Source organism: Barbus barbus, assembly GCF_936440315.1.
Source record: "Barbus barbus genome assembly, chromosome: 8".
Lineage (NCBI taxonomy): Eukaryota > Metazoa > Chordata > Actinopteri > Cypriniformes > Cyprinidae > Barbus > Barbus barbus.
In genome coordinates, this window is record NC_136736.1 from 3,189,663 (window position 1) to 3,213,707 (window position 24,045).

The 24,045-nt window shown below is 36.2% G+C and overlaps 2 protein-coding genes and 2 long non-coding RNA genes across 5 annotated transcripts; all 4 read right to left on the bottom strand.

Moving 5' to 3' along the window:
* Positions 1-5,235: 5,235 nt before the first annotated feature.
* LOC306873481 (uncharacterized protein) lies at positions 5,236-7,007 on the bottom strand. Its single transcript, XM_079422806.1, has 2 exons — positions 6,941-7,007; positions 5,236-6,053 (listed from the first exon to the last, which is right to left on the bottom strand). Exon 2 carries the CDS (start codon positions 6,044-6,046, stop codon positions 5,528-5,530), a length of 519 nt encoding a protein of 172 aa, XP_079278932.1. The 5' UTR covers positions 6,047-6,053; positions 6,941-7,007; the 3' UTR covers positions 5,236-5,527.
* Positions 7,008-7,676: 669 nt separating this feature from the next.
* On the bottom strand, positions 7,677-11,476 carry LOC306873980. The gene is made up of 5 exons (XR_013784554.1): positions 11,430-11,476; positions 10,895-11,018; positions 10,681-10,761; positions 8,964-10,284; positions 7,677-8,715 (listed from the first exon to the last, which is right to left on the bottom strand). It is a non-coding gene; the product is annotated as an uncharacterized lncRNA (long non-coding RNA).
* Positions 11,477-16,465: 4,989 nt separating this feature from the next.
* LOC306873981 lies at positions 16,466-18,330 on the bottom strand. The gene is made up of 3 exons (XR_013784555.1): positions 18,123-18,330; positions 17,909-17,989; positions 16,466-17,514 (listed from the first exon to the last, which is right to left on the bottom strand). It is a non-coding gene; the product is annotated as an uncharacterized lncRNA (long non-coding RNA).
* A 2,595-nt stretch (positions 18,331-20,925) lies between these two features.
* Positions 20,926-23,464, bottom strand: LOC306873551 (uncharacterized protein). Of its 2 annotated transcripts, none has more exons than XM_079422935.1 (3): positions 23,283-23,464; positions 22,536-22,679; positions 20,926-21,923 (listed from the first exon to the last, which is right to left on the bottom strand). In XM_079422935.1, the coding sequence occupies exon 3, from the start codon at positions 21,912-21,914 to the stop codon at positions 21,327-21,329; it is 588 nt and encodes a 195-aa protein (XP_079279061.1). In that variant the 5' UTR covers positions 21,915-21,923; positions 22,536-22,679; positions 23,283-23,464; the 3' UTR covers positions 20,926-21,326. The 2 variants fall into 2 exon arrangements, with proteins under 2 accessions (XP_079279061.1, XP_079279062.1); XM_079422936.1 differs by having other exon boundaries at positions 22,536-22,659; positions 23,283-23,437.
* Between the last annotated feature and the right edge of the window lie 581 nt (positions 23,465-24,045).

Here is a 24,045-nt window from a genome sequence, read left to right on the forward strand (position 1 = left end):
AGCAGGCTAAAGGGAACTATTTAAAATACATTTACAGATACTGACCACTTACACAAAACTGAGAAAAACTGACCTTTCAAGATTACTGCAGTGAGATGAAGGGTTAATCTGTACTGTGTTGATCTACCATTTCTGTAAAAGTATAAAAGCAGTTAAGAATGAATAAAAAAGTATATATATATATAAATATGATGATATATGAGACATCTTACCTTATGGACGCCAACCTAGATCTTTGGCACTGACTGCTTCATTTATATGACATGATAATAATGCATATTTGCTGATGTCACTGAACACATGACATAAACTACGCTATAATAACACACACAGTAGTTGTCCTACAGGTTGTATGTGAATGTGTGTGTTTCTGTTTTGATGAATAGAAACCCATACTATGGAAAGCAAAACTTGCAGAAACACATTAGAGCAGATGGGACAGATAGTGAGGAGATTTACATTAGAGCTACTTCATATTAAACTATAATGTCTCACTCATATTCAGACTTCATGTTATATATTCATTTTATTATACAGTATTCATAAATGTTATCAACAACATGGCATGGCTTTTATATTTATGATATATAAACCGTCTTATCAAAGTTTTATCTTCGGCCTGCCTCGATCTGGAACATTTATCTACATCACTGTAATAAATCATTAAATGAATCCAGTGATAAACATGCAAAGCTCAACATCATATCTTACATTTATAGAATGATGAACATCTATTTATAATTACATTTACATATCAAATTATACAGTTACTCATAGCAGACCTTTTCATTCAAATAAGCCATATGTCCAAATGGAGCTACAACACAGCTTCAAAATGAAAAACAAACAGCATGAAAACTATATTTTCATTATTAAAAGCAAGAAGAAGACAGCAAAAATGAACAAAAATTTAGATTTTTTTATTGATATGTAATATTCAAATTTTCTGAGACACTGAATTTTGGGTTTTCATTATCTGTAAGCCATAATCATCAATATTTCAAGAAATAAAGGCTTGAAATATTTCACTCTGTGTGTAATGAATCTATATAATATATGGGTTTCACTTTCTGAAATGAGAGACAAAAATATTGACATTTTTCAAATTTCAAATTTTTGAGGCGTACCTGTACCTCCATCTCCATCTGTTTATCAACCTCTCTCTCTCTCTCTGTCAGCTTTTCCTTGCCTTTTTTCTGAACTGTTATTCATAATTCATTTACACATTTTTTTCTCTCTTGTTCATCATGGCATATTTTCAAAGCTCAGAATCGAATTTAGATCAGTTATGTCAAAAAGCTGCTAATATTAACAGGTAACTTGAACTCAAAGCTCCCAATGCTGAACATGAAGAAGCTGCCAGGGAGGCTAAAGTCCTTCAAAGGTTCAACATTTTCTGTTTTCTTTGTTTCAGCTAAAAAGGAAGACCAAAGGAAGGCCTGTCAAACTCTTGTCTTGTCTTGTTTGTGGCGAGGGATGAATTTGGCCATCTTGTGTGTTTACGAAGAAGACCAAAAGCTGTCTTAGATCTGTCTTAGAAGCAATGTCAAATCAGATCTTCAGTTAATTTGACCAAATCAGATCACTTAAAGCTGTTCACGCCAAGAACAAGGACTATAATGAGAACTACAGTTCATAATTAAATGCATTGGTAGAAATGCGACAGACAGATAGTTCCATTAGGCCACGACTTCCCATACTGTAGTTATCTATAAGGAAGGTAACACCAGTGACTAACACCAGTGATGCTGCAGTGATACAAAATGTCTGCTGCAAGGTATCAAACCACATGTTGTCAATCATGGTATACTCTCTAAATTAAGTAGTTTCATCCATTTGTATTCTATTTTTTTTTTTTTTTTGTTTACAATTCCCTAACAATGAGGGGGAAGTTGTGGCCTAATGGTTAGAGAGTCGGACTTGTAATCCAAAGGTTGCGAGTTCGAGTCTCAGGTCCGGCAGGGATTGTAGGTGGGGGGAGTGAATAACCAACACTCTCTCCACCCTCAATACCACGACTGAGGTGAGACCCTTGAGCAAGGCACTGAACCCCCAACTGCTCCCCGGGCGCCGCAGCATAAATGGCTGCCCACTGCTCCGGGTGTGTGTTCACGGTGTGTGTGTGTGTTCACTGCTGTGTGTGTGCACTTTGGATGGGTCAAATGCAGAGCACTAATTCCGAGTACGGGTCACCATACTTGGCCGTATGTCACATCACTTTCACTTTTTTTCTCTTTCAATAAATAGGTCATACCAGTGACGTCAACTAAAAGCTTCATATGAAATCATGAGATAAATGAGAAAATTTCTGATAACTGAAAAGAAACAGTGGACATAACATGGGCCTTTTTTTCAGAGATGTTTATTAGGAAGGAGGAAGCCATGTGATGTCATCAGTGTGATTTTTATTTCAAAATAACACCAGTGACACAACTCCAGGGGACCACTGTTTTCATTATATATTTTATAATATTTATTCAGCATTTTGTTTTATTATGCCATTTATATCATATATTTAATAGTTACGAACACATTATTGTGTTTTAAATAGTAGAAAAACGTGTTTTTGACCAAAATAAAGCACTTTCCCGCTATGCATGTCTGTGGGGACGAGCAGTTTTGTGGTTCTTGGAATTCTATATAATCGATTAAAAACCAAGTATTGCCACATTGATGGTTCACGAGGGTGTAATTGTTCAAATAACATATAGTTTCATTTTAAAATATAAAGAAATTGTAACCCTAACGTGTTTTTCAAGTGTTTTTGTAAAGGCTAGGGACAGAAAAATGGACATTTCCATAGAATGACCCATTAACAGAAACAATCGGTCAAAGTGTGACTTTCCAAAGTAATTTTATTTCAAACCAAGCCAGAGAAACCATACATAAAACAAAAGAGACCATATATACAACTTTTATTAATCATAATCATGACTCGAGATCAACTTATATTACCCATTGTCAGCCTGCTTTCAAAACAGTAGCCTTGTTTACTGAAATCACGTTAATTGTTCAATTTGATGATACCAATGATAATACGTCCACTGCGTGCGCGATTCAAACCAGATCATTCATAAAGGTTTCAAATCTTCGTAAAAAAAAATTTTTAACTCACCCATCACAGATACTTTAATCAGTTCTATATATAAAACATAGTAGTATTATTATTAATCATAATCATCCAAGGACAGAACGAGAGAATATTAATAGTTAACAGCTCTTGGTATTTAAAGAATGGTACATGAGCAGGAATTGTCTTTAGGCGCAATCTGCTCTCTACTTGTTTTGACATCTTCCTCTTCGGTGTCAGAGAGCTGGAGAAACTGCTCCAGACTCGTGATGTTCTTGATGATCTGGAGGAGGCCCTGGCTCACTTGGTAGGTTTTGCTGCTGTCGAATCGTCTCGGGTCGTTGTGTTCAGTCACATACACTCTGTTGAAGTTGCCACTGGTGTCCTGACGCACAATAATGCGATCCTTGTTACTGTCAAGATTGTTCTGGCTGTAATTTGCTCTGACATAATCTGGGAGCTTGTCTGCTCCTGGAGCGTTCAGGTTGCCCACCTCATAGTACGGGAGACTCTGACTGGGCACAATGGGATCCTCATCATCATTTTCGAACTTGTGAAAGCCAAAGCATTTATCTTGAGGAGTATATTTGAAGACAATTTTCTCGTTTCTGAAGTCGATATAGTCATGAGCAAACCAATACAACAGATTCAGGCCATGTCTTGGCTTTGGCTGACCGAAACCTGATTGTTTCAGCTGGGACAGTTTAGTCAGTGTATCTTTCACCATGATGATGACTGTGAGAAAGACAAATAAAGACACAGGAATAGACTCCCACTACATTTAAACAAATAAAACATTCAATGAGGCAGTAAATACAAATCAATCAGTTAAATATAGCCTTGAAGCAGAAAGTTGAAAATCTCAACTGTACCTTGAGAATAAAGACTAATCCTTCAAACTTTTTTGCAGAACTGAATTTTCTCTAAGGGAACGTCTATGAAAACCATGAAGAGAAATAGAGGAGTTTTAAGCATTATGGCTGTTTAAAATTTGAACACAACAATTTGAACATAAAATTATCCACACTTTTGGTTGGCAAAAACAGAAATGAACAAAAACAGTCGAATGTGACTCCAATTTAGTAGAGTAAAAAAAATCCAAACCTACCTGACCTTGTACTTTTTTCTAGAGACGTCTGTAATACAGAGATGTCATGTGTGTTGGTGTCTTTAGAAGATGAGGAGAGTGAAAAACAGACTGAACCAGATTGACAATCCTGAGGGTGTACCCTTACGCGACGTGTGTGTGTGTGTGTGTGTGTGTGTGTGTAGATTTTAGAGATAACAAAACCAGTTGAAGTTTGTCACAAAACATCATCAAAAAATGAACTTAATACATAATTATTCAATGGTGTAGAGAATGTTACAGCGATGTTCAGTAAACGAGGAATTATCTTTCACCTAATGCATCATATACATATTTGGCCCTGAAAGTATCATTGAGAACAATGCAAAAACTATTCTGTAGTAACACCCTAGTTATACTTCTATTATGCTTGAAATTACTGCACTGTGAATAGATTATGGCATATTTCTGTAGGCCAACCCAGAAGTTACTATCTCTTGTTCCATCAACAAAAACCTGATAAGATTTTCCATTCGATTACTGCAGGAAACAAGCTCTGTGATCAACAAAAGTTTAGGATTCCTACATGTTTTGCTCATAATGATAATCTTCACACATGAACACAGCGTTTGAGTTAGAATAGCTTGAAAGAGTGCAATTATAAACACAATGAGGCTGTGAAAGCAACTAGTGAGTAGATTAGTTGACCTGTTCTATGCGACCCTATATCTGTAGTCCTATTTAGCCACTTGCTAGCAACCATATTTCTGATGCATTTTATGTTGTAGATTAAAGATAAAATTTAAGTTAAAAATTGGTCTGTGTTCACCACAGACCTTACTTGTTTCTAGGTTTTTGGCCTACAAAAATACATCCTCCTGCTGGACTTTAATAGCATGAGATGAGCAACATATATGTGCATGTGACCCAACTGTTATAACTATTTATAAACCCACAAGCCAGTGTCATACAATTGAATTCTATTATATAATAAATTATTTATATTATATTAATCACTGTAAATTGCAGTGAACATTTTCTGGGTCTGCTTGGTTTTGAAAGTCGGTATATTGTAAATAATGACAAAATTTAAATTTTTGGGTAAACATTTCCTTTAATGCAGTGAAATTAGATATAATTAAAAATAAACATTTAAGAGAGAACACAATGCATTATATTAATTATACATAAAGAATCATAAAGCTTCTCATCTAGAGCAAAGTAATGAGACAAATGAGCCATTTATGACCCAAATCAATTTTTATTTGAACAGATTATTTTTTTATTTGTTGTGAAAAGTCCAGCATTTATTTGGATGGAATGTTTGATTTCAACTATGAGTGTCTGCAGGATCCAGACTGCATAGATGAGCGTGCACACATAACACAAGCTCAACGACGACCACGCCGCTGCCGGATCTTCACCTCCCTGATGAAATCTGACCATTCTTTGTTCTGAATGATCTTAATGAGGCCTTTGCTAATGCGGAAGGTGGAGTTCTCATCGAAGCGCCCCTGACCTAAATGATGTGTCACATAAATCCTGTCAAACCATGTGTCATTCTCATCTGAGTTGACCGAAGCAACAATGCGATCTGCGTTACTCTCACGCACATCTCTGTCGTAATGTTTAGTAACATAATCAGGCATTGCACCCGAATAGCGCAGGTTGCCCATTTCAAAGTACTGTAGACCATTATCAGGAAGAATTCCTTCTGAATTATGGAATGGATGGAAACCAAAATCTCTGTCTTCTGGGTCACATTGTGCAATCATATTGCCATCATCATCAATTTCAACACATTCATCAGCAAACCACCACAGCAGAATGAGACCATGTCTGGGATACGGCTGACCAAACCTGGTCTCTCTCAGATGGGCCAGTTCATTCAGCGTTCTCAGTTGGGCCATTCTGCGTCTAGAAAACAGACAGGGGGGAAATAAATAAGTAAAAGAATAAATGGGACTGGGTTGCAGGATGGGACAATGGGTTGTGCAAAATTGCAGGACTTAATTAAATAGAATGAATATCACAAGTATGATGGTATAATATGTATAGCTAATTTATTAAAATATATTAAATAATATAACCTAAAAATATTATTTTATTTATATATGTGATGTATTACATGTATATTTTTTTGTTAAATTGAGAAGGATCATAATAGAGCACTAAACTAATCAGCCTTCATTCATTTCCTCAATAATGTGCACATGTGGACCTTGAAGAAGACTGACATGGTAATGTTTCTTATATATTTGCCTTCAGCTTGGCACATGTTCTGTGTATCTTCAGTTTGTTTGTTTTTTAAATAATATGCTAAATAAAATGTAATAGGCCTATGACAGATATTGATTGCATAAACAAGTGTGCAGGGTACAGATCAAAATGAAAAACAAAAATGCAAAATGTAAAGCAAAATGGTCAAAAGATGGGCCAGTATATATATATATATATATTTTTTTTTTTTCCTTGACAGTTTACCCAGCTATAGTTAGTATATTTAGGTTGGCTATTCATTAGTTAGTTAGTCAGTTTTACAGCCATTTTCAATCTAGTTTGAATCCACTCTAGTATTATTTGAGGTTTCGTTTCTCTCTAAACACACAGCCCATCTGCTACAGACTGCAGGCAGAGACGATCAACTTGACTAATTTACTGAACAGCTGTTTGCCGTTGTTTAATAAAGCACATTTAAACAGTAATATCCCGCGTTAAGTTTAAAACGAACCTCTAATGTAATTAAAGTTAGTCTCGATAACAAAAGCAATTCAAATCAGACAAATAGACATAGAATACTGTACCTTATTCCTGCGCGTGAACGATCCGAGTCTGTGCAGCGCACGCGCTCCTATTAATATTCATGTCTCTGTCAGTGGGCGGTGACAAACACAAACTTGCAACTAAACATTTCAACAAGATCAGGCTACACCAAGCGATGGAACCGATTCCGCCACTGAATAAAAATAAAAAAGGTTATAGTTTTTATCTCACAATTCTGACTTTTTTTCCCCGTAATTGCGTGAAAAAAACTTTTTTTTTTTTTTACAGAAGGAGTGTTTATTTTCTATAGCAGCGGAAAAGGAGAATAACCAGGAAAGTGAAAGTAAAGCAGACGAGGAAAACACACACCAAAAAACAAAACAAAGAAAAAACTCCCACAGATATTATAAATAGATCTTGACCGCCTCATTTTTGTGACATTGATAATGCATATTTGTTGATGTCACAGAACTCATGACAGGAGCTATAACACACAATAATTGTAGCTGCTACAGGTGTGTGTTGAACAGAAACTCATAAGAGAAACACATTATTGCAGGAAACCAATGAATTGTATAATGCCTTATATTCATATATTTCATATCAAATAATAATATGATATATTTTTCATTTAAGAATATATTAGGAATGTAATTTATTAACATTTATAGTTAATGACATTAAATATTGTTGACACTTATGCCAAAGTTAATAGACAAGTTTACATTGTTAAAAAAAATATATATATATATTTTTTTAATCACACAAACACAAGTCAATGGTTTTGGGATTTTTAGTTCAATACACAAGGTAATACAAATAATATATTTAAAAAAATAAGCACAAAAAGTACAACAATTATCATAAATCAAGACAATGATTAGTATGTGATGTGACACCCAAAGTCTTAAAATCTTAAAATGTATTTACATCATTGCAATGAACGTAAACGTGTTAATAAATGTGTTAAAGCTCATTTAAATAAGCAACTGACTGAAAGGAAGCAAGCTGCAATTTCCGAAATTAGCTAGAACAACAAACAGCAACAGATTAAAACTACTTTGTTTTTAACCAAATATATAAAGCAACACCAGCAATGAGCATTAGACCACAGCCAATCAGCGCACAGCGGCATTTCCAACTCTGACCGGTGTTTGTCTGCAATGGCTGAGGCATGCTTGTGGAAAACTGTTCAGAACGATTTGTTTGTCCTCTGAGGAAGTCTTCATGGCTCAAGACTCGATTATTACTAATACTCTGACCGGTGTTTGTCTGCAATGGCTGAGGTATGTCTATGGATATATGTTGAGATTGAGAACGATTCTTGGGTTCTCTGAGGAATTCTTCATGGCTCAAGTCTTGAATGTCCTGTATGAGTTCAGTGCTAATGCAGTAGGTGTGATTCTGGTCAAAGTGCACCTGATCCGAGTGCTGTGTCACATAAACATTCGTAAATCTTCTCCGCCATCGGTCAAACGAAACAATGATGCGATCTTTGTTGCTGTTGTCTGAATGTCCAGTGTATTTCTCAGTGACATAATAAGGCAGTGAACCAGCGTTGTTCAGGTTGCCCACCTCATAGTATGGTAGATTAGTTTTAGGAAGAAGTCTGTCCCTATTATAGAACCGATGAAAGCCAAACGCTCCATTTGCAGGGTTACACTGTGCAATAATACGATCATTAGCGTCAATCTGAACACAATAATGAGCAAACCACCACAACAAGTTCAGGCCGTGTCTGGGAGGTGGCTGACCATACTTGGTCTCTCTCAGATCAGACAGTTTATTCAGGGGTCTCACCATGTTCCCGACAATCCTGTTGAAAAAAAAGTGCACATTTAATGCAATAAATGTTACAATATTGTGTTTATATATATATACGTTTTATTGATTCTGAACCATGTTTATACTTTTATAGAATTACAGATTAACACTTCACCTCAGTTTTTCGGAAGTTATCAGTATCTGTAGTTCATTTTGAGCTATATATATATATATATATATATATATATATATATATATATATATATATATATAGAAGCATTAAAAAATGATGCATCTTACCTTGTAGAAGCCAATCTAGGTCTTTGGCATCAACTGCTTCATTTACATGACAGCTTTGCATGTTTGCTGATGTCACTGAACACATGACATAACTATAGTAACCCACACTAGTTGGCCTACAGGTTGTACGTGTGTGTTTGTGTCTGTTTCTGTTTCTGTTTTGATTAATAGAAACTCATACTATGGAAACAGAAACTTGCAGAAACACATAAGAGCATAATGAGGAGATTTACACAAAAGCTACTTCATATCAAACTATGTCTCACTTATATTTAGGTTTCATATTAAGTATATATTTTTATAGTATTCATAACTGTTATCAACCGCATAAGATGCAATTTATAGCTTATGATATATTAATTGTATTATTTCTGCTTTTTAAATGATAGAGTTGTATCTTTTGTCTCCCATGATCTGGAACATTTATCTACATCATTGTAATAAATCATTAAAAGAATTCAGTGATAAACATGCAAAGCTCAACATTATATCTCACATTTATAGAACAATGAACATCTATTCATAATTATATTACCATGCATCAGATTATACAGTTATTCATTTAGCAGGCCCTTTCATTTGTACAAATGGAGCTTCAATATACAGCTTCAAAATGAAAACCAAACAGCATGAAAACTATATTTTCATTATTAAAATCAAGAAAACAACAAAAATGAACAAAAACATACAAAACAGCATTTTGCAACATTTTGCACAGACATCCTTGATAGATTTAGACTCTTGACTCCGGTAAGGTTCTCTCTTTACAGACTGAGCTGGAGATGGAAACGGTGTGTGTCTGCATTGCATTTGGTAAGAAATCTGATAAGAATCATTCATAGTTTCTCTGAGGAATTTTTTCAGGCTTAACGCTTGAATGTCCTTCAGAAGATCAAGGCTGATGCGGTAGGTGTGATTCTGGTCAAAGTTCACCTGATCTGAGTGCTGTGTTACATAAATCTTCTCAAATCTTCTCCACCATGGGTTAAAGGAAGCAATGATGCGATCTTTGTTGCTGTTGTCTGAATATCCAGTGTAATTTTCAGTGACATAATAAGGCAGTGAATTAGTGGAGTTCAGGTTGCCCACTTCATAGCATGGTAGATTAGTTTTAGGAAGAAGTCTTTCCCTATTATAGAACAGATCAAAGCCAAAATATCCATATTCAGGGTCACACTTTGCAATCATCTGACCATTGGAGTCAATCTGAACACAATCATGAGCAAACCACCACAACAAGTTCAGGCCGTGTCTGGGATGCGGCTGACCAAACCCCGTCTCTCTCAGATCAGACAGTTCATTCAGGGTTCTCACCATGTTCCTGATCATTTTGTTGGGGAAAAAATTCAAAGAACAGATCTAGTTTTATTCAATCAAATGTGCATGTAATGCAAAGAATGGTATATATTTTTAATATAATATGTACAGTTACAGAAAAACTGCAAAAACTAAGAAGGAACAAAACATTGGAACTCTGCAAAATCGGAAAGCGTGTTATGCAAATGATTTAATTCAGATCTGCTGCTCTTTGAATATTCATTTATTAAATATACTGTATAGGCTCATTTGATTGTTTTTTTCAGCTATAAATAAAAGTGTAGCAATATCGGCTCACTTTTTGACGTGTTAAAATACATTCAGACGATTCTCTCAATATCAGCAGAATAAAGTCTGTTGGGAGCTATAGCCTGACCATCTGCATGCATTGACCACTTACACAGAAATACAGCCAGAAAGATCTCTGAAGCAGTAGAAAGACTGATCCTCTAAGAATCTTTCAGTAAGATGAAGGGTTAATCTGCAGTTGGAGTAAAATGTAAAGTAAAAGCAAGAAAGTCAAAATCGGCTGTTGTAGTCCAGCTAACTTGATACTAATTCATACATTATTTTTTCAGACTAAGTAAACAGCTGGGACAATTCAGTGCTCTTACCGTGTTTCTGGTCACGAACCGTTGTGTCATATAGTTCCTTGTATGTAGCAACTTCCACTGTGTCTTGTGTGAGGTCAAAAATACTGCTATAGATGCTCCAAACCGGATCTTGTAACTATTGTAACTGTTAAATTGAGAAGGATCATAATAGAGCACTAAAATAATCAGCCTTCATTCATTTCCTCAATAATGTGCACATATTTTTTATTTTTTTTCCCTTTACAGTTAGTTAGTTAGTATATTTAGGTTGGCTATTCATTAGTTAGTTAGTCAGTTTTACAGCCATTTTCAATCTAGTTTGAATCCACTCTAGTATTATTTGAGGTTTCGTTTCTCTCTAAACACACACCCACAGTACAGCCCATCTGCTACAGACTGCAGGCAGAGACGATCAACTTGACTAATTTACTGAACAGCTGTTTGCCGTTGTTTAATAAAGCACATTTAAACAGTAATATCCCGCTTTAAGTTTAAAACGAACCTCTAATGTAACAAAAGCAATTCAAATCAGACAAATAGACATAGAATACTGTACCTTATTCCTGCGCGTGAAGGATCCGAGTCTGTGCAGCGCACGCGCTCCTATTAATATTCATGTCTCTGTCAGTGGGCGGTGACAAACACAAACTTGCAACTAAACATTTCAACAAGATCAGGCTACACCAAGCGATGGAAGCCCGATTCCGCCACTGAATAAAAATAAAAAAGGTTATAGTTTTTATCTCACAATTCTGACTTTTTTCCCCATAATTGCGTGAAAAAAACTTTTTGAATCTTTTTTTTTTTTTTTTTTTTTTTTTACAGAAGGAGTGTTTATTTTCTATAGCAGCGGAAAAGGAGAATAACCAGGAAAGTGAAAGTAAAGCAGACGAGGAAAACACACACCAAAAAACAAAACAAAGAAAAAACTCCCACAGATATTATAAATAGATCTTGACCGCCTCATTTTTGTGACATTGATAATGCATATTTGTTGATGTCACAGAATTCATGACAGGAGCTATAACACACAATAATTGTAGCTGCTACAGGTGTGTGTTGAACAGAAACTCATAAGAGAAACACATTATTGCAGGAAACCAATGAATTGTATAGTGCCTTATATTCATATGTTTCATATCAAGTAATAATATGATATATTTTTAATTTAAGAATATATTAGGAATGTAATTTATTAAGATTTATAGTTAATGACATTAAATATTGTCGACACTTATGCCAAAGTTAATAGACAAGTTTACATTGTTAAATATATATATATATATATATATATATATATATATATATATATATATATATATATATATATAAATCACACAAATACAAGTCAATGGTTTTTGGATTTTTAGTTCAATACACAAGGTAATACAAAGAATATATTTCAAAGAATAAGCACAAAAAGTACAACAATTATTATAAATCAAGACAATGATTAGTATGTGATGTGACACCCAAAGTCTTAAAATCTTAAAATGTATTTACATCATTGCAATGGGCCTCATTCATGAAACACGAGCAGAACGAATTTTTGTGTAAATCGTTCGTAAAGCCGTTCTGACGTAAATTTTCGGATTCATAAAAATGTTCGTATTTTCAAAACGTTAGTTGCTACGAAAGAAATTTACACCTGCTCCCTACCAGGTGTAAATGGTGCGTAAAACATCCGAATGTTTTTCTCATTGATGGCGCTACATTTTAATAAAAATATTTAGGCCTACCTTACATAATCACGTATGTATTACGCAGCATTTTTGTAAAATAATATACAGTAATTATATACAGTATGTTGTGTTTTTGATTTTACTATTATTATGAACAACAGTAATTGAATCTGCAAACTTAACACTTAAGCCTAATTAAATAATTAATTACTTCTGTTAGGGATGTATAATTAGACTTACAATTATTACAAAAATGGTTTTCTATAAAATCGTCAGAATCAGGCAGTAAACATTTTCTATGGCTGATATAGCGCTATTGCTTGATTTGGCAGACAGAGCGCTGCATAAAAGACGTATTTTTAGAGACCGTGCAGACTTGCTTGCAGAGAATGATGACTGGTTGATTAGTCGTTTCAGACTACCCAGACCACTTCTTTTGTATTTATGCAATATATTGGAGGCCAAACTCAGAAGGGAAACCAGAAGATCCCACAGCATTCCTGCACACTTGCAGGTGCTGTCCGTGCTTGGTTTTTTGGCAACAGGAACATTCCAGCGGGAGATTGCAGACAGGTCAGGAATATCTCAGTCATCCATGAGTCGCATCATCCCAGATGTTCTTGATGGCCTAATACGGCTACTGCCTCAATATATAAAATTCCCCTATAATCTGGTTCATCAGTTGGAGGTGAAGCAGAGATTCTTTGCAATTGCACACCTGCCAAATGTCATCGGGGCAATTGACTGCACACATATTCGCATCAAGGCGCCATCAAATGATGCATTTGCATTTCTAAATAGGAAAAACTATCATTCCATCAATGTGCAACTAATTTGTGATGCTAAATGCGCACTACTTAATGTAGTGGCCCGCTGGCCGGGTGGAACCCATGATAGTTTCATCCTTCGGAGCAGCTCAGTTTGCAGACATTTGGACAGTGGTGCAGTTGAAGATGGATGGCTAATTGGTATGTAAACCCTGTTTTTATAAATAACTGTTGGCCTGTTTTAATTTTTCCCTCCCCCTTCACACTTAGGTGACAGTGGTTATCCCCTGACACCATGGCTTATGACCCCTTTGATAAATCCCCAAAGCCGGCAGGAGCAGGCATACAATGAAGCACACGCAAAAACCCGGTCAGTTGTTGAACGCACAAACGGGATCTTAAAGGGACGCTGGCGGTGTTTGGACACATCAGGTGGTACACTACAGACCAGAAAAAGTTTGCAAAATAATACTGGCCTGCTGCGTTCTACACAACATTGCCATGGAACATGGTCTGCCAGACCCAGAGGATATACTTAGACCCGATCGAGCGTGGTATGGTGCCTCCAAGGTCGCCTATCCGAAACATGGTCATACCCGTGGCTGCAGTTGCAAAGCGACAGGAACTAATTCTACATTTCCAGGGGTGTATGTATGCGATTTAAAACAAGCACACAAAATAGTTTCTGTAAAGTTATTTTTTATGTTTAATTACGTCACATATTTCTCGGATGCTTGCATTTATTTCCTTTAACGTGTTATTTATTGCCAACACAGCTTCACAAATTTTGTCTTGCTTATCCAGCACTTCTTGACTTAAAACCGTCTGTGCAGAGCCAACACTGCGGGATGGTGCGGAATAGGCTACCGGTCCAGGTGCCGTAGAAGTTATGGGTCTGGTTATCGCTTCAGTGGTCTCATGGCCGGACACAGTTGGCATTTGTCTGTCTTTACAAAGAATAAAAAAAATAAATAAAAAAAAATCAGCTGAAAAGTGCATTTCCTCAAATTATTATATCTCTTAGTTTTAACACTTTCAAATTGACCTAAATTGTTTAATAAAACTGTAGCCTTACCACCTGACTGTGGCGAAGTGTTTTCCTGCAAGGGAGGTTCATCACTGTCACCATCGGGAATTATACCTGACAGAGAGGGTTCACCGAGTATACTGATGATGCGTTCATCGCATGCAGATACGTTCGATGATGATGGTGGTCCTCCTCCTGTTTGTATACGATTTTGTCGAAATTAAGTAATGCGTTTTTTGCAGTCAAGCTTCATGTCGAACCATTTCCTTTTAACTTCCGGGACAGTTCGATTAACAGAAGAAACTGCATTAACAGCATCTGTAATGTTCTGCCAAGATTCCTTTTTTTTAGGACCTGATACTCCAGTATGTACACTTGAAAATAAAATGTTGCGTTTTGAATGCACTTCTGATATTAAAACTTCAATTTCTGCATCTGAGAAATTCTTCTTTTTCATTCGCTTTTGAGAGGACATGATGAAATCCTTATTTTCGTTTCATAATATGATGCCCATATATAGTTGACAGTCGTAATTCATAGGCGGGGATTATGCTAATTGTGAATGAGCGTGCACGAGCGCCCTATTTACCAATGATTGGAATTCATTAACATACGCATGTTTAACTATCAAATCGGACGTTTACGAAGCGTTTGTGAATCCAGAGGAGAGTTTTCGGGAAGGTCTGTTTTACGCGCAAATTACTCAGAATTTACTCCTATATTTACGAATGTTTCATGAATGAGGCCCAATGAACGTAAACGTGTTAATGCTCATTTAAATAAGCAACTGACTGAAAGGAAGCAAGCTGCAATTTTCAAAATTAGCTAGAACAACAAACAGCAACAGATTAAAACTACTTTGTTTTTAACCAAATATATAAAGCAACACCAGCAATGAGCATTAGACCACAGCCAATCAGCGCACAGCGGCATTTCCAACTCTGACCGGTGTTTGTCTGCAATGGCTGAGGCATGCTTGTGGAAAACTGTTCAGAACGATTTGTTTGTCCTCTGAGGAAGTCTTCATGGCTCAAGACTCGAGTATTGCTAATACTCTGACCAGTGTTTGTCTGCAATGGCTGAGGTATGTCTATGGATGTATGTTGAGATTGAGAACGATTCTTGGGTTCTCTGAGGAATTCTTCATGGCTCAAGTCTTGAATGTCCTGTATGAGTTCAGTGCTAATGCAGTAGGTGTGATTCTGGTCAAAGTGCACCTGATCCGAGTGCTGTGTCACATAAACATTCGTAAATCTTCTCCGCCATCGGTCAAACGAAACAATGATGCGATCTTTGTTGCTGTTGTCTGAATGTCCAGTGTATTTCTCAGTGACATAATAAGGCAGTGAACCAGCGTTGTTCAGGTTGCCCACCTCATAGTATGGTAGATTAATTTTAGGAAGAAGTCTGTCCCTATTATAGAACCGATGAAAGCCAAACGCTCCATTTGCAGGGTTACACTGTGCAATAATACGATCATTAGCGTCAATCTGAACACAATAATGAGCAAACCACCACAACAAGTTCAGGCCGTGTCTGGGAGGTGGCTGACCATACTTGGTCTCTCTCAGATCAGACAGTTTATTCAGGGGTCTCACCATGTTCCCGACAATCCTGTTGAAAAAAAAGTGCACATTTAATGCAATAAATGTTACAATATTGTGTTTATATATATATACGTTTTATTGATTCTGAACCATGTTTATACTTTTATAGAATTACAGATTAACACTTCACCTCAGTTTTTCGGAAGTTATCAGTATCTGTAGTTCATTTTGAGCTATATATATATATATATATATATATATATAGAAGCATTAAAAAATGATGCATCTTACCTTGTAGAAGCCAATCTAGGTCTTTGGCATCAACTGCTTCATTTACATGACAGCTTTGCATGTTTGCTGATGTCACTGAACACATGACATAACTATAGTAACCCACACTAGTTGGCCTACAGGTTGTACGTGTGTGTTTGTGTTTGTTTCTGTTTCTGTTTTGATTAATAGAAACTCATACTATGGAAAGCGAAACTTTGCAGAAACACATAAGAGCATAATGAGGAGATTTACACAAAAGCTACTTCATATCAAACTATAATGTCTCACTCATATTTAGGTTTCATATTAAGTATTTATTTTTATACAGTATTCATAACTGTTATCAACAGCATAAGATGCAATTTATAGCTTATGATATATTAATTGTATTATTTCTGCTTTTTAAATGATAGAGTTGTATCTTTTGTCTCCCATGATCTGGAACATTTATCTACATCATTGTAATAAATCATTAAAATAATTCAGTGATAAACATGCAAAGCTCAACATTATATCTCACATTTATAGAACAATGAACATCTATTCATAATTATATTACCATGCATCAGATTATACAGTTATTCATTTAGCAGGCCCTTTCATTTGTACAAATGGAGCTTCAATATACAGCTTCAAAATGAAAACCAAACAGCATGAAAACTATATTTTCATTATTAAAACCAAGAAAACAACAAAAATGAACAAAAACATACAAAACAGCATTTTGCAACATTTTGCACAGACATCCTTGATAGATTTAGACTCTTGACTCCGGTAAGGTTCTCTCTTTACAGACTGAGCTGGAGATGGAAACGGTGTGTGTCTGCATTGCATTTGGTAAGAAATCTGATAAGAATCATTCATAGTTTCTCTGAGGAATTTTTTCAGGCTTAACGCTTGAATGTCCTTCAGAAGATCAAGGCTGATGCGGTAGGTGTGATTCTGGTCAAAGTTCACCTGATCTGAGTGCTGTGTTACATAAATCTTCTCAAATCTTCTCCACCATGGGTTAAAGGAAGCAATGATGCGATCTTTGTTGCTGTTGTCTGAATATCCAGTGTAATTTTCAGTGACATAATAAGGCAGTGAATTAGTGGAGTTCAGGTTGCCCACTTCATAGCATGGTAGATTAGTTTTAGGAAGAAGTCTTTCCCTATTATAGAACAGATCAAAGCCAAAATATCCATATTCAGGGTCACACTTTGCAATCATCTGACCATTGGAGTCAATCTGAACACAATCATGAGCAAACCACCACAACAAGTTCAGGCCGTGTCTGGGATGCGGCTGACCAAACCCCGTCTCTCTCAGATCAGACAGTTCATTCAGGGTTCTCACCATGTTCCTGATCATTTTGTTGGGGAAAAAATTCAAAGAACAGATCTAGTTTTATTCAATCAAATGTGCATGTAATGCAAAGAATGGTATATATTTTTAATATCATATGTACAGTTACAGAAAAACTGCAAACTAAGAAGGAACAAAACATTGGAACTCTGCAAAATCGGAAAGCGTGTTATGCAAATGATTTAATTCAGATCTGCTGCTCTTTGAATATTCATTTATTAAATATACCGTATAGGCTCATTTGATGGGTTTTTTCAGCTATCAATAAAAGTGTAGCAATATCGGCTCACTTTTTGACGTGTTAAAATACATTCAGACGATTCTCTCAATATCAGCAGAATAAAGTCTGTTGGGAACTATAGCCTGACCATCTGCATGCATTGACCACTTACACAGAAATACAGCCAGAAAGATCTCTGTAGCAGTAGAAAGACTGATCCTCTAAGAATCTTTCAGTAAGATGAAGGGTTAATCTGCAGTTGGAGTAAAATGTAAAGTAAAAGCAAGGAAGTCAAAATCGGCTGTTGCAGTCCAGCTAACTTGATACTAATTCATACATTATTTTTTCCGACTAAGTAAACAGCTGGGACAATTCAGTGCTCTTACCGTGTTTCTGGTCACGAACCGTTGTGTCATATAGTTCCTTGTGTGTAGTAACTTCCACGGTGTCTTGTGTGAGGTCAAAAATACTGCTATATATGCTCCAAACCTGATCTTGTAACTAATAAAGCAATAAAAATCAGCTGTATGAACATAAAATGACTCCATCTTATTCTGTGGAAGTGACGGACGGGAGTGTTCGCACTCTGATAATGACTTTTGTGGGTGGAGAAACGTCCTGCAAACAGAAACTGATGCTGCTTCGTGCCAGATATAGCAGAGAAACTGACAGGCAGTTATGTCTGAAGTGGAGTAATTGTTTCTTGCATTTTAACACTAAAATCACAGTGGCGCCTCAGTTCAAGCGGGACGTGAACCTATAATCTCTAGTTATAGCATGAAATAAACATGAATGAACATCAGAACGGATATTGTTTCAACCGTGGAAAGACGTCAGCACACACCATTTTTCAAGTCTGGTTTGTTGCTCCGACAAAAATCACAGATTCAGCGTTATGATTGGTCAGATTGATTGTCAATCAAACTACCTGCGAAAGGTCAATTCAATGAAAACACACTGGCCTTTTGTGACCGTATACCCCAAGAGTAGAGTTTTGTGTATTCATCTACACTGAGCAGAGGTTAAGTATAACTGCATGTATTTGAGTCAGAGGTGAGGGTATAATAAACATCCAAAGTTGAACAGGAAGAGAGAGAGCAGCTGACTATGAAGGAAACGGAAGCAGTGTATAACAGTTTTTTAGGATTTATAGTTAATGACATTAAAATATTGTTGGCAGTCATGGCAAAGTAATAGACAAGTTCACATTATTTAAAAAAAAAAATATATATAGTCTGGTTTTTGGAGTTTAAGGCAATACAGTCTCTTGTGTATTTCAAAGAATAAGCACAAACAAATATCAACACAGAAATTATGTAATACAATTAAAAAGAATGCTGTGATAAATATACAGTGCTCAACATTGCATATTATTCAACATAATAATAAACGTGTTAATGTTAAATTTCATCTGAATAAGCAACTGACTTAAAGAAAACAAACTGCAGCATGCAGTTTCAAAATTAGCTAGAATAACAATGAAAACTATATTTCCATTTTCAACAATAAATAGACAGTAGCAGCAATAATGAGCAGCAACAGCAGACTGCAGCAAAGCAGCACACCACAGCATTTCTTACTCTGGCAGGTGTTTGTCTGGTTGTGTTGCACTGACTGAGGAATGTCTATGGAAGGATCCGAGTGTTCCCTGAAGAATTCTTCACGGCTCAAGTCTTGAATGTCCTGTATGAGTTCAGTCCTAATACTCTGACAGCTGTTGGTCTGAGCTGACTGATGTATGTCTATGGATATATGCTCAGAACGCTTCTTGGGTTCTCTGAGGAATTCTTCACGGCTTAAGTCTTGAATGTCCTGTATGAGTTCAGTGCTAATGCGGTAGGTGTGATTCTGGTCAAAGTTCACCTGATCCGAGTGCTGTGTCACATAAACATTCTCAAATCTTCTCCACCTTGGGTTAAAGGAAGCAATGATGCGATCTTTGTTGCTGTTGTCTGAATATCCAGTGTAATTCACAGTGACATAATCAGGCAGTGAATCAGTGGAGTTCAGGTTGCCCACCTCATGGTATAGTAGGTCACTGTAAGGAAGCAGTCCACACCTATTATGGAATCGATGGAAACCAAAAGCTCCATTTGTAGGGTTACACTGTGCAGTCATACGACCGTTGAAATCAATCTGAACACAATCATGAGCAAACCACCACAACAAGTTCAGGCCGTGTCTGGGAGGCGGCTGACCATACTTGGTCTCTCTCAGATCAGACAAATAATTCAGGGTTCTCACAGTGTCCATGACGGTTATGCTGAAAAAGCAAAGAACTGGACTGATTTTACTCAAATAAAAGTGCATGCAAAGGTACATTTTTAACAGCATACATACAGTTACAGAAAAAAAGCAAAATTAAGACACTTCAATTAAATTTCCTCATTGGATAGTCACTTCTGTCACTTCTACAGACAAATATTTTTAGTCTCTATAGTATCTGCTCACTTTAAAATCCATTCAGACTATTTTCTCTCAATATCAGCAGAATAAAGTCTGTTGGTTCTTAAACTGACCATCTGCATGCATCGGTCACCTACACAGAAATATGATCAGAAATCTCTAGCAATAGAAAAACTGATCCCCTAAGAATCATGCAGTAAAATGAAGTGTTAATCTGCAGTTGGAGTAAAAAGCAAGGAAGTCAAGATTGGCTGCTGTATTCCAGCTAATTTATACATTGTTTAATAAAAAAATAACTGGGACAGTGCTCTTACTGTGTATCTGGTAATGAACTGTTGCATCCAGCAGTTCCTCATATGCAGCAGCTTACACATTGTCTTGTGTGAGGGCAAAGATACTGCTATATAGCCTAGCCTATTTTGTAACTAATAAAGCAATAAAAGTCATGTGTCCACCTTATTCTGCAGAAGTGTTCACACTCTGATAAAGGCTTTTGTGGGTGGAGAAATATCCTCGAACAAAAACTGATGCTGCTTTATTCCAGACATTAATAGCAGAAAAACTGAACATGCGTGGAATAATTGTTTCTGTTTGTTGCTTCCCTTCTATCTTGTTTCATCAGAACATTTCTGACAGAAATACTCAATAAGAAATGAAAATTGTGTGAACCATCTCCAGTCTCCCTCGCATGCTTTGTAGGCACACCTGTTTTCGAAGGGCATCTGATATTATGCTACTAAAAGAGATCAATTTACACAAACAAAAAAGAACAGTTCAAATTATGAGTTTCCAAATTAATTTTATTTCAAACCAAGCCAGAGAAACCATGCATATATTAATTTCGGATCATTTTTAACCAAAACAAGTTACGGACAGCTGCTGTATATTGTAAAAATGACTCGGGATCATTTACAACCACTCGTTCAATGCATTTAACACAACACTATCCTCATACCACAGACACTTTAAAACAGTAGGATGTAGCAAAGCCTCCTCTTCTGAAATCGGTAGGCCTACCTGCTCCGATTCACTCCAAAACACATTCAAAGCTTCATGAAGCAGTTATTCGAACTCGCCCATCACTAATAGATGCTTTAATCAATTCACCATTACATGATAATAAAATGTATATACTAATCGCAGATATAATGAAAGCAGGGTAACGTAGTGGCTCTTTGAATGGCTCAAAGAATAGTACACCAGGAGTTGTTGCCAGGCGCTGTCTCATTAACATTACAACTCTGTAGTGTGAGTCTGCCAAGATCTTGAGTGTTGGATGTCTGTTTGAGATACTGCTCCAGACTCGTCATGTTCTTGATGATCTGGAGGAGGCCCTGGCTCACTTTGTAGGTTCTGCTGCTGTCGAATCGTCTCGGGTCGTTGTGTTCAGTCACATACACTCTGTTGAAGTTGCCACTGGTGTCCTGACGCACAATAATGCGATCCTTGTTGCTGTCAGGTCTGATCTGGCTGTAATTTTCCCTGACATAATGCGGGAGCTTGTCTGCTCCTGGAGCGTTCAGGTTGCCCACCTCATAGTACGGGAGATTCTGAATGGGCACAATGTGATCATCATCATCTTCAATTCTGTTATGGTACTCGTGGAAGCCAAAGTCTCCGCTTTGAGGCCTGTATATCGGGACAATATCACCATTACTCAAGTAGATATAGTCCTTAGCAAACCAATATAACAGGTTCAGGCCATGTCTCGGCCACGGCTGACCGAAGCCGGAGGATTTTAGCTGGGACAGTTCATTCAGGGTTCTCACCATGATGGACGACTGTGTGAGAGAGAGAAGCAGACAATTTAGAATAATAGTAAAATCATATAATGAGGCAGTAAATCCAGTCAGTTATGTTTATAAGGAAAGTGCAGTGTTTTCCACCGCTGTCTTCCAATGGTCATGTTATGACAAATTAATTTTTAAAAGTATTAAATATAAAATGCAAACATTCTAAGTCTTTCATTTAATGTATAATTCTATTACAATGTAGTATTTTTATTTTTTTTTGTTGTCAATGCAAAATAGTTGGATACAGTTCAGCCAATAGCTTTAAAGGGAAAAGCAAGCATTGATCATACTTTTGTGTTTTATTTTGCTACATTTATTTAGAAACACCTTTCAACTAAACATCACACCACAGGTTAAAAAAAACAACCTTTCTCACTTTTCTAGAACTTGTTTTAATGGTATTCTCAACTGTATAAACTTTGCATTTTCTCATGAAATTGCACCATCAAAATTAAGACATTTTTGAGAATGCTGTAAATACACATTCTTGTCATGAAATTATGGGCAAATTTTGTTTTTGATGTTTCTGCGTCTCAAGACAATGCATCTAAAACCATGTAATGACTTAAGCATCATATTGTCCAACATCTCAAGTTTTACCTTGTATGGTGAAGACTGATCCTCCAAGTTTCTTGCAGAGATCCGGTTATTGATCTGTAGTGAGTCTCACTGAACAGTTCTTTTTTAAATGATTCCTTCAGGACCTCCTTCGAAAAGCTCACAGCTGGGAAATAGAAACTTAAGCTGTTTGGAAGGGAGTAGCCAAATAGTTTTTTGATTTCTGAATAATGCACAGTATGTACTGCACCCTAAACCAGTATCTGGAACAGTATTAGTACTCTATGTCGCATGACCACATTGCATTGTACAGTTTGTTTAATACAATGGATTCTGGAAATAATTCTGGAAATAAAAAGCTATTTTGCTTTTCTAAAGCATGTTTGCTTTAGAAACAAGTAAAAGACAACAAAAGTACTAAACCTAAAATGAAAAAACTAATGTAAGAACAAATATGGGATGTACATTTAAACTGAACAAAAAAGAAAAATATTAAACCTAATTCAAAGCATTAATAAATAATACATCTCTAAAATAACACTGGTGAGCATCGAGTTAAATGTTCATATTTTCCAATAGTAGTTATTAGGACCTAAAACATTTACATAATTTAGTCAAATATAGGTGTAGATTTCTTGACCCAAGACACTAAACAAATTTTGACCAATGAATTTCAAAAACTCTTCCAAACAATTATTTTGAATAAATTTGTTTGCCAGGTACTAATGCTTGAAAGTAATAATTATAATTCTAAGGGTGCAAAGTTCTCAAATATCTAGCAATATTTACCCAATGAAAAATTTTGGCGCAGAACAACCAGGGAAAAAAAAAACAGGTCTGGAAATCTCATTGAAAGCCTGCTTCAGCTGCATAACTTCAGGAGAAAAAAAAAATGTTTTCCTGTAAAAAGGCTGGTGGTCCTCCAGAGCAAAAGACGGGAAACCGAAACTTACTGTTTATCAACTGCATTTCAGCCATGATCTCTAAGAACAGTGACTTGCAAAATTTGCTAAATATGTAAAGTGATAGATAAGCATGACAGACTGTTGTTTGTTCGATCATGTCCTTTTCAAACCAGCTTTTATTACACCATCATCTGCACCATGACGACAGTCAAGAGCAATATTGTAACAATGATCAGAGGCCAAGAGAGGGACAACACCAACAGGACAAACAAAAAGAAGAAGGACAACCAGCGGTAGTGAGGAAAACTTGAGGAATGACAGTCAAAGGAAAGAAATCAATTGTACAAAGACTGCAAACAAAGAAAGTAGAATCTGCAGTTATTACAAACAGCTGTAAAACTGTGAATTCACATTTAAACCGCTGTTTTAACGGAACAGGAGGATGATGGGATAGATGTACACATATATAAAATTTCCATTAGTCTGAATCCATTCAAGGACAATGAGCAAACGTTTTGATTCGAAGAAAACACGAATGTGTCGTCGCTTCCCACATCAAATAGACCAACAAATAAAAATCTAAATAATTGTGCTGAACCCTCAAACTACATCATAATTATAACTCTAGCTGTCACTTAATTATTTGA